Source organism: Saimiri boliviensis, chromosome 3 (assembly GCF_048565385.1).
Source record: "Saimiri boliviensis isolate mSaiBol1 chromosome 3, mSaiBol1.pri, whole genome shotgun sequence".
Taxonomy (NCBI): Eukaryota; Metazoa; Chordata; class Mammalia; order Primates; family Cebidae; genus Saimiri; species Saimiri boliviensis.
The window spans coordinates 177,535,021-177,547,014 of record NC_133451.1 but is presented as its reverse complement, the minus strand read 5'-3'; the positions used below and the strand labels follow the sequence as shown (position 1 = coordinate 177,547,014).

The 11,994-nt window shown below is 36.9% G+C and overlaps 1 protein-coding gene across 12 annotated transcripts in view; it reads right to left on the bottom strand.

The window, feature by feature from the left end:
• Window positions 1–11,994, bottom strand: part of NEK1 (NIMA related kinase 1) — a 214,063-nt gene that overhangs the window by 102,394 nt on the left and 99,675 nt on the right. For 8 of the 12 annotated variants that reach the window (XM_074396985.1, XM_039479149.2, XM_039479148.2 and 5 more), the window contains 4 exons: window positions 11,152–11,235; window positions 10,635–10,718; window positions 10,104–10,181; window positions 9,427–9,522 (listed from right to left, as the gene is read on the bottom strand). In XM_074396985.1, coding sequence (XP_074253086.1) covers window positions 9,427–9,522; window positions 10,104–10,181; window positions 10,635–10,718; window positions 11,152–11,235 — 342 coding nt within the window. The remainder of the gene's footprint in view (window positions 1–9,426; window positions 9,523–10,103; window positions 10,182–10,634; window positions 10,719–11,151; window positions 11,236–11,994) is intronic. The other 4 variants (XM_074396986.1, XM_039479153.2, XM_039479150.2 and 1 more) reach the window with 1 other exon arrangement.

Here is an 11,994-nt window from a genome sequence, read left to right as displayed (position 1 = left end):
GGCTCAGCATTTGAATTCTAACAAGGGACAGACTTTCTCCCTGACCCCCGTATATCCAAAGTGGCACCTCATAAAGGAGAGCTCTGGCTGACATCTGGCGGGTACCCTTCTGGGATGAAGATAACAGAAGAAGAAGCTGGCAGCAACCATTACTGTTTTGCAGCCCCCATGGGTAATTCCCAGGCAAGCAGGGCCTGGAGTGGACCTCCAGCAGTCCTGTGGCAGAGGGGCTTGACTGTTAGAAGGAAAACTGAAAAAGAGAAAGAAATAGCTTCAACATAAACAAAAAGAATGTCCACTCAGAGACCCCATCCAAAAGTCACCCACTTCAAAGACCACAGGTAGATTAATCCATGAGGATGGGAAGAAACCAGAACAAAAAGGATGAAAACACCAAAAACCAGAATGCTCTCCTCCTTCAAGGGATCACAACTCCTCAGCAGCAAGGGAACAAAGCTGGATGGAGAGTTGTGTCTGATGAACTGACAGAAGCAGGCTTCAGAAGGTAGGTAATAACAAACTTCTCTGAGCTAAAAGAACATGTTCTAACTCAATGCAAAGAAACTAAGAACCTTGAAGAAAGGTTAGATGAAATGCTAACTAGAATAACCAGCTTAGAGAAGAACATAAACGACTTGATGGAGCTGAAAAACACAGCACAAGAACTTTGCAAAGCATACACAAATTTCAATAGGTGAATCGATCAAGAATAAGAAAGGATATCAGAGACTGAAAATCTACTCAATGAAATAAAACGAGAAAGTAAGATTAGAGGAAGAAAAGTGAAAAGAAATGAACTAAGCTTCCAAGAAATATGGGATTATGTGAAAAGACCTAATCTACGTTTGATAGGTGTACCTGAATGTGATAGGGAGAATGAATCCAAGCCGGAAAATACCCTTCAGGATATTATCCAGGAGAACTTCTCCAACCTAGCAAGGTAGGCCAACATTGAAGTCTAGGAAATACAGAGAACACCACAAAGATATTCCTCAAGAAGTGCAACCCCAAGGCACCATAATCGTCAGATTCACTAGGGTTGAAATGAAGGAAAAAATGCTACAGGCAGCAAGAGAGAAAGGTTAGGTTACACACAAAGGGAAACCCATCAGACTCGCAGTGTATCTCTTGACAGAAACCCTACAAGCCAGAAGAGAGTGAGGCCAATATTCAACATCCTTAAAGAAAAGAATTTTCAACTTAGAATTTCATATCCAGCTAAACTAAACCTCTTAAGCAAAGGACAAATAAAATCCTTTACAGAGAAGCAACTGCTGAGAGATTTTTGTCACCACCAGGACTGCCTTACAAGAGCACCTGAAAGAAGCACTAAACATGGAAAAGAACCAGTACCAGCCACTCCAAAAACATACCAAATGGTAAAGACCATTGACACAATGAAGAAACTGCATCAACAGGCAAAACAACCAGCTAGAATCAAAATGGCAGGATCAAATTCACACATAACAATATTAACCTTAAATGTAAATTGGGCTAAATGCCCCAATCAAAAGACACAGACTGGCAAACTGGATAAAAAGTCAAGACTGATTGGTATGCTGTATTTAGGAAACCCATCTCATGTGCAAGCACACACACAAGCTCAAAATAAAGGGATGGAGGAAACAAATGGAGAGAAAAAAACAAAACAAAACAAAACAAAACAAAAACCAAAAAAAAAAAAACCAACAGGGTTGCAATCGTAGTCTCTGATAAAATGGACTTTAAACCAACAAAGACCAAAAGAGACAAAGAAGGGCATTACATAATGGTAGAAGGATCAATGCAACAAGAAGAACTAATGATCCTAAATATATATGCACCCAATACAGGAGCACCCAGATATATAAAACAAGTTCTTAACCACCTACAAAGAGACTTAGACTCCCGCACAATAATAGTGGGAGACTTTAACACTCCATTGTCAATATTAGATCAACAAGACAGAAAATTAACAAGGATATCCAGGACTTGAACTCAGATCTGGACCAAGTGGACCTAATAGACATCTACAGAACCCTACACCCCAAATCCATAGAATATACATTCTTCTAAGCACCGCATCACACCAACTCTAAAACTGACCACATAATTGGAAGTAAATCACTCCTCAGCAAATGCAAAAGAATGGAAATCATAACAAAGAAGTCTCTCAGACCACAGTGCCACCAAATTAGAACTCAGGATTAAGAAACTAACTCAGAACTGCACAACTTCATGGAAACAGAAAAACTGGCTCCAGAATGTCAACTGGATAAACAATGAAATGAGGGCCGAAATAAAGATGTTCTTGGAAACTAATGAGAACGAAGACACAAAGTACCAGAATCTCTGGGACACACTTAAAGCAGTGTATAGAGGGAAATTTATAGCAATAAATGCCCACATGAGAAGCAAGGAAAGATGTAAAATCGACACCCTATCATCAAAATGGAAACAGCTAGAGGAGCAAGATAAACACAAACACACACACACACACACACACACACACACACACACACACACACACAAAAGCTAGCAGGAGTCAAGAAATAACAAAGATCAGAGCAGAACTGAAGGAGATAGAGACACAAAAAAACCCTTAAAAAAAAAAATCAATAAATCCAGGAGCTGGTTTTTGAAAAGATCAACAAGATAGACTGCTAGCCAGATTAATGAAAAAGAAAAGAAAGAAGAATAAATTAGATGCAATAAAAAACGATAAAGGGGATATCACCACTGATTCCTCAGAAATATAAACTACCATCAGAGATTACTACAAACAACTCTGTGCACATAAACCAGTATATCTGGAAGAAACAGACAATTCCTGGACACTTGCACCCTCCCAAGACTAAACCAGGAAGAAGTTGAAACCCTGAGTAGATCAGTAACAAGGGCTGAAGTTGAGGCAGCAATTAATAGCCTACCAACCAAAACAAACAAACAAACAAACAAAAAAAACCCAGGTCTAATGGGTTCACAGCCGAATTCTACCAGCCATACAAAGAGGAGCTGGTACCAGTCCTTCTGAAACTATTTCAAACAATACAAAAAGAGGAAATTCGCCGGACGTGGTGGCTCATGCCTGTAATCCTGGCACTTTGGGAGGCCGAGACGGGTGGATCACGAGGGCAAGAGATTGAGACCATCCTGGTCAACATGGTGAAACCCCGTCTCTACTAAAAATACTAAAAATTAGCTGGGCATGGTGGCGCACGCCTGTAGTCCAGCTCCTCGGGAGGCTGAGGCAGGAGAATTGCCTGAACCCAGGAGGCAGAGGTTGCGGTGAGCCGAGATCGGGCCATTGCACTCCAGCCTGGGTAACATGAGCAAAAACTCCGTCTCAAAAAAAAAAAAAAGAGGTAATTCTTCCCAGATCATTTTATGAGACCAACATCATCCTGATACCAAAACCCAGCAGAGACTCAACCAAAAAAGAAAACTTCAGGCCAATATCCATGATGAACATGGATGCAAAAATCGTCAATAAAATACTGGCAAACCGATTACAGCAGCACATCAAAAAGCTTATCCATCACAATCAAGTAGGCTTCATCCCGAGGATGCAAGGTTGGTCCAACATATGCAGGCCTATAAATGTAATTTACCACATAAACAGAACCAAAGACAAAAACCATGATTACCTCAATAGCTGCAGAGAAGACCTTCAACAAAATTCAACAGCCCTTTATGCTAAAAACTCTCAATAAACTAGGTATCGATGGAATGTATCTCAAAATAATAAAAGCAATTTTTGACAAACCCATGGCCAATATTATACTGAATGGGCAAAAACTGGAAGCATTCCCTTTGAAATCTGGCACTAGACAAGGATGCCCTCTCTCACCACGCCTATTTAATACAGTATTGGAAGTTTTAGCCAGAGCAATCAGGCAAGAAAAAGAAATAAAGGGTATTCAATTAGGAAAAGAGGAAGTCAAATGATCTCTATTTGCAGATGACATGATTATATATTTAGAAGACCCCATCATCTTAGCCCCAAATCTCCTGAAACTGATAAGCAACTTCAGCAAAGTCTCAGGATACAAAAATCTATGTGTAGAAATGACAAGTATTCCTATACACCAATTACAGACAAACAGAGAACCAAATCAAGAGTGAACTCTCATTCACAATTGCTACAAAGAAAATAAAATACCTAGGAATATAACTACCAAAGTATGTAAAGGATCTCTTCAAGGAGAACTACAAACCACTGCTCAACGAAATAAGAGAGGACACAAACAGATGAAAAAACATTACATGCTCATGGTTAGGAAGAATCAATATCGTGAAAATGGCCATACTGCCCAAGGTAATTTATACGTTCAATGCTATCCCCATCAAGCTACAAAAGACCTTCTTCACAGAACTGGAAAAAAACCACCTTAAACTTCATATGAAAAAACAAGAGAGACAGCATAGCCAAGACAGTCCTAAGCAAAAAGAACAAAGCTGGAGGCATCATGCTACCTGACTTCAAACTATACTTCAAGGCTACAGTAATCAAAACAGCATGGTACTGGTACTAAAACAGAGATATAGACCAATGGAACAGAGCAGAGGCCTTGGAGGCAATGCTACACATCTACAACCATCTGATCTTTGACAAATGTGACAAAAACAAGCAATGGGGAAAGGATTCCTTGTGTTATAAATGGTGTTGGGAAAACTGGCTCACCATATGCAGAAATCAGATATTGGACCCCTTCCTGATGCCTTACAGGAAAATTAACTCCAGATGGATTAAAGACTTAAACGTAAGACCTAACACCATAAAAACCCTACAAGAAAACCTAGGCAAAACCATTCAGGACATAGGCATAGGCAAGGACTTCATGCATAAAATGCCAAAAGAATTGGCAACAAAAGCCAAAATAGACAAATGGGATCTAATTAAACTCCAGAGCTTCTGTACAGCAAAAGAAACAGTCGTTAGAGTGAACCGGCAACCAAAAGAATGGGAAAAAATTTTTGCAATCTTCTCACCTGACAAAGGGCTAACATTCAGAATCTACAAAGAACTGAAACAGATTTACAAGAAAAAAACAAACAAACCCATTCAAAAGTGGGCGAAGGATATGAACAGACACTTTACATAAGAAGACATATATGAAGCCAACAAACATATGAAAAAATGCTCATCATCACTGGTCATTAGGGAAATGCAAATTAAAACCACAATGAGATACCATCTCACGCCAGTTAGAATGGCGATCATTAAGTCTGGAGACAACAGATGATGGAGAGGATGTTAAGAAATAGGATCACTTTTACACTGTTGGTGGGAGTGTAAATGACTTCAACCATTGTAGAACACAGTGTGGCGATTCCTCAAGGATCTAGAAATAGAAATTCCATTTGACCCAGCAATCCCATTACTGGGTATATTCTGAAAGGATTATAAATCATTCTATTATAAAGACACATGCACAAGTATGTTTATTGCTGCACTGTTTACAATAGCAAAGATCTGGAACCAACCCAAATGCCCATCAATGATAGACTGGACAGGGAAAATGTGGCACATATACACCATGGAATACTATGCAGCCATAAAAAAGGATGAGCTCATGTCCTTTGTAGGGACATGGATGAATCTGGAAACCATCATTCTCAGCAAACTGACACAAGAACAGAAAATCAAACACTGCATGTTCTCGCTCCTGGGTGGGTGTTGAACAATGAGAACACATGGACACAGGGAAGGGAGCATCACACACTGGGGTCTTTTAGGGGGAGGCTAGGGGAGGGACAGCAGAGGATGGGGAGGTTGAAGGGAATAACATGGGGAGAAATGACAGATACAGGTGACGGGGGGGATAGAGGCAGTAAACCACCTTACCATGTATGTACCTATGCAACAACCCTGCATGATATGCACATGTACCCCAGAACCTAAAGTACAATAAAAGAAAAAAAGCCCATACCGTCCAAAGCAATCTACAGAATCAATTCAATTTCTATCCAATTTCCACTGTTATTTTTTTGTAAAAATTTTTTTAAAAAACCCAACTCCTCTAATATTCATATGGAACCACAAAAGACCCAGAATAGCCAAAGTTATCCTGAGCAAAAAGAACAAAACTGTAGGAATCACAGTACCTGACCTAAAATTATACTACAGAGCTATAGTAACCAAAACAGATGGTACTGGCATAAAAGCAGACACACAGACCAGTAGAACAGAATAGAGAACCCAGAAATAAATCCATACATCTACAGTGAACTCATTTTTGAAATGTTCCAGGAATATACATTGGAGAAAAGACAGTGTCTTCAATAGATGGTGCTGGGAAAACTGGATATCCATATGCAGAAGAATGAAACTAGTCTCCTATCTTTTGCTGCATACAAAAATCAAATCAAAATGGATTAAATAGACTTAAATCTAAGGCCTCAAACTATGAAACTACTAAAAAACAAAAAACAAACAAACAAAAAAACCACTGGAGAAACTCTCCAGGACACTGGCCTAGGCAAAGATTTCTTGAGTTGTACCCTGTAAGCACAGGCAGCCTAAGCAAAAATGGACAGATGGGATCATATATAGTTAAAAAACTTGGGCATAGCAAAGGAAACTATCAACATAGACAAGTAAAAACCCATAAAAGGAGAGAAAACATTTGCAAACTACCCATCTGAAAAGGGATTCATAACCAGAATATATAAGGAGCTTAAACTACTCAATAGGAAAAATCTAATAATCCAATTAAAAAGTAAGCAAAAGATCTGAATAGACATTTATAAAAAGATGACATATAAATAAATGGCAAACAGGTATATGAAAAAGTGCTCAACACCACTGATCATCAGAGAAATGCAAATCAAAATGACAATGAGATATCATCTCGCTGCAGTTAAAATGGCTTTTATCAAAAGGACAGGCACTAACAAATCCTGGCAACTATGTGGAGAAACAGGAATCCTCTTACACTCATACACTGTTGGTGGGATTGTAAACTAGTACAGCCACTATGGAGAACCGTTTGGAGGTTCCTCAAAAACCTAAAAATAGAACTAACCATATGATCTAGCAATCCCACTGCTACGTATATACCCAAAAGAAAGGAAATCAGTATATCAGAGATATCTGCACTCCCATGGTTATTGCAGCACTATTCACAATAGCCAAGATCTGGAAGCAACTTAATTGTTCATCAATAGATGAATGAATAAAGAAAATGTGGGACATATACACCATGGAGTACTCTTCAGCCATAAAACAGAATGAGAGCCTGTCATCTGAAACATGAATGAAACTGGAGTTCTATCACCTTAGGTGAAATACGTGAGGCACAGAAAGACAAACTGCAGGTTCTCACTTATTTGTTGAAACTGAAAGAATTAAAACAATTGAATTCATGGAAACGGAACACCATAGTTACCAAAAGCTGGTAAGGGTCGTGGGTGCATGACAGTAGGAATGGTTAATGGGGACAAAAATCCTGTTAGATAAAATCAGTAAGATCCAGTATTTGATAGCACAACAGTATGACTACAGTCAACAGTACTTTACTGTACACTTAAAAATAACTAAAAGTATAACTGGATTGTTGGAAATGCAAAGAAAAAATAAATGCCTGAGGTGACAGATATCCCATTTACTCTAATGTGATTAGTATGCATTCTGTATTAAAATATCTCATGTATCCCATAAATATATTCATCTACTATGTACTTATAAACATTAAAAGTAAAAACAAAATTTTTTTTTAAGGCATAACTTACAGAAAGCAGGGGAAACAGCATAAGAAAAAGACTTCAACATTGGGCAGATCCAGGTTCAACTCTCTGTTCTGTCCTTAGTTGAAAATATGATCTTATGTAATTATTTTATCCTTTCTATCCTTGCTTTGTAAAGTTGTAAGGATTAAAAAAGATATGTAGTTAATCCTTGAACAGCACAGGTTTGACCAGCGCAAGTCCACTTACACACGGATTTTTTTCTGCTTTTGCCACCCGAGACAGCAAGACCAACCCTCTTACTTCTCCTTCCTCAGACTACTCCACCTGAAGGTAAGGAGGATGAAGACCTTGATGACGATCCACTTCCATTTAAAGAATAGTAAATATAGACTAGGCGTGGCGCTTTACACCTATAATCCCAGAACTTTGGGAGGCCAAAGTGGGTGCATCACAAGGTCAGGAGCTTGAGACCAGCCTGACCAACATAGTGAAACCCCATCTCTACCAGAAATACAAAAAATTAGCTGGGCGTCATGGTGGGCACCTGTAATCCCAGCTACGTGGGAGGCTGAGGCAAGAAAAATCGCTTGAACCTGGGAGGCGGAGGTTGCAGTGAGCCGAGATCGTGCCACTGCACTCCAGCCCAGGCAACAGTGTAAGACTCTATCTCAAAAAACAAAAGAATAGTAAATATATTTTGTTTTTCTTATGATTTTCTTAATAACATTTTTTCTCTAGCTTTGTTGTAAGAATACAGCATATAATACATATAATGTATATCATAACTATTTGCCAATGATCTAGTTGTGTGCTGAAACTCAGAAAATTACCTAAAATTGGCAGAACAGGAAAACTTACTAGAAAAGAGGATAAGCAAAAACCCAAAATGTCTGCAAATAGTAGCAATATTCTGTTAGGAAAAAAATCTTTAAAGTTTGAAATGAAATTAGAAACTATAAATACAACAGGTAAGTGTGAAAAATGATCAAAATCTGTGTAAGAGATAGAAAAGAAACAGTGAACAAATGTAGAACTGTAACAAGTTCATGTATAAAAACTACTATAACTATGTCGATTCTTCTTAACTTGTAGGTTTAATATAATACTAACCAAAATTACAAGAGGATTGAAAGAAAAGAAGAAGGAACAAGAATTACCCTAAAAATTTATCTGATAAAGAAAAAGATCAAATAACTCAGAATAATAAGTGTAGAAAGGAGTAAATGGGAAGTGAGGAAAGCATTCTACAGAAATTAAAGCATATTCTAAATCTGTAATTACCAATACATTAAGGTACTGGCAGAAAAGACAGAGTAATGGAGCAAAGGAGAAAGCCCAAAGGAAGATATAGCTTGATTCGTACTTGCTATAAATTCATTCACTGGTATATATAGGAAGTTAATAAATCTTACAAGTAGCATTATAAATCAGTTGCAGAAGGACGATGTAGTCATTCAATTATGCTGGGATTTTGATAAGCTACTTGGCTATAATTAAAAATTTAAACATAAAATAAGTTAGGTTCTGACTTCAGATCAATCTCCCAAATAACTTCCCTACAGATTATTCTTAAATGCGAGAGAGACAGAGAGAGACAGACTGAGAAAGAGAGGTAAAGACAAAGGGTGCGAGAGAATGAGAATGAAAAAAACAGAAAATAAAAAGAATTAGAAAATCGTAACACTGATGCACTACGCAGGAAGAGCTATAAAAATGTTAACACAACCAGGATGAAGAATAAGAGCTAAATCTTACATGCTCTTCCCACACTTTCTTTTCTCTCTCATAAGCTTTCTTTCTCTTTTGCTCTAGTTGTTCTTTTAGTACAGCAGCACGTGCATTTGCGTGGGCCTAAAAATAAAAGCAAACAACAAAATGAGTTACCAGATATAAGGGCATAGGGTTTTTTTTTTTTTTTTTTTTGACCAGGTCTATGAAGTTATTTACTTATTAGCCAAAAAAGAAGTGTGCATGTGGTCTTAGAATAAAGATGTAGGCTCATTCTAAATCTCTTGCACCTAGAACCAGCCTTGACATATGGCAGGTGTTCAATAAATATTTGCTGAGTGAAAATAAATACAGGTATATTTGAATGGAAATTAAAATGTAAAAATTTAAAACAATTATACATAAACTTCATTTATTTTTATGGAATTGTATATCTGTGTATTTTTCATTTTTAAGGCTACCATTTTTTTTCAAGATTACTTGTATGATAGTTTCATGTATTTATGCTATGGTTTTATCTATCTTCATAAAAATAATCCAAAAAGAGAAAAACACTATTTTTAGAAACCAGAAAGTAGAAGATAAAGAGGAAAGAAAAATTAAAGGAAGAGAATAAAGTGATTTAACTGCAAAACTTAGGAACACAGTTTCTATCTCAGCTTTCAGTGTTCTCTAAGAAAACCTGTATCATTTCTAGTCTATACCTTCAGTGACTCGATTTTCTTGCGCCTCATGTCAGCCTCTTCACTTCCTCCCTGTCCTTCACGACGATTGGCTTCTTTCTACAAAATAAGTAGACAAACAAATCACTTAGGATAGAGTCATCAAATTGAGCACAGAGTTCTGTGAAAGATAACAATGAATAAACTAAAATCTAAAAATATAAAATGGAAACCATTTAAGGCTGTTAGTTTTCCCCTAAAGCTACAACTGAACTCTCTACAACTATCAAGACTTTAAGAACAATGGAACAAAAAGATAATGATATAAAATGCATTTAATCGTCCCATGAATACTAGTTATATTGTCCTCTCTGAATTCTTCTGGAACAAATGCTCTTACTAATCTGAAATCATATACGTAAGATTTACTTTATGTGTAGTTTTCTGATCTTTGAATTTCCACTGTCAACGGTTTTTTTTTTTTTTGGTGGTGGTGTTAATGGTACACCATTTTAAATCTTAATCTATTACAATATCATTCAATTTCTTTGAAAAAATTGCTTTTCAACCTACCTTTTCACCACGAAGTCTGGCTTTAATCTGCTGGCGCTCGTTGAAATTCTGTAGTCTTATTTGCCTGAGTCGTGCCAGATAAACCTACGAAGAGGCAAAACCCTACATAACAATGTAAAAGTAAAGCTACTGACATTTTTACTGATAAATTTTTTAAAATTTAATGAACAGTGTTAATTTGAATACAAGAAATAAAAGTTCTGAAATCTGGTTAATGGAAATGTAGTATTAGCTTTCAAGTGTTTAATTTAGAACAATTTATTTCTGAAAAGGAAGAAATACATCATAAAACTATAAATTTTTAATTTAATCAAAAGAAAAGAAATTGAAATCATAATATTGAATAAGTTATGGGGCAAATTAAGACACAGTATGTCAGTCAAAAATATATTAACAGGTCCCTCTAGACCTACAAAATCTTCAAATAATTGTTAAACATTTAAACCATGCAAGAAAAGAAGGCAATAAATTCCAAAACGGCTATGTGACGGAGGTAGCGAACATGCGGGAGGCATACCTCTTCCTCTTTGTTTCTTGGCTTCCCTCCTCTTGAAGAGCTGGGCCTGCCTCCATATATAGCTGCCAGGTTTTGCAGGATTCCCTGTTTATCATTTAATGTACTAAGTTTAAAGAATGACTATGGCTACATTATTATCTTACCAAGGAACATCCAGGTGCTACTTTATTTCTTTTGGCAAATACTGATCATTTCTTGATGATCAACTGTGGTAACAAACCCTGCCATTTTCCTATGCCAACCTGCAATGTATCTTCAGTGAGAACAGAAGGAAGCATTTAAGCCCCAAACATAATTATTTAAAATAGACTAACTATCTTTGAATTACTCATTTAAGAGGGTTTTCTTTTTAATCACTGCTTTGGAGGTTAGCTAAACCCCAAACCAAATTTTTCTTCTACAAACAGTCAATCCATTTCAACATATGTCTGTATACATACTAAACACATACAAAGTAAGATATTTGAGATCGCTTTTTCTGAATTTGATAAATGTGTTGTATATTAATGAACAGATCTTAATCAAACTCTTTGCACTCAAGCAGGTTCAGTTACTATACTGCAAATGGTCGTACCCAAACACAAACAGACTCATTTTTGAACATAGTTTATATACTTTCTCTTCCTTTAGCATACAAGCATGCTTCAAGTTCCTCCCTTAAAAAAAATCTAGTCCCACTCCCCTGTCAAATGCCTTTCTATTGGTTTACTGAACATGTGCTTTTTATATTCATCATCTCAATTTTCCTGCTTCCCAGTCACTTTTCAGCTCACCACAATCTAGTTTCTGATCTCATTATGATTAAAATTTTCTGAAGTCACCAATGACTTCCTGCTACACAAT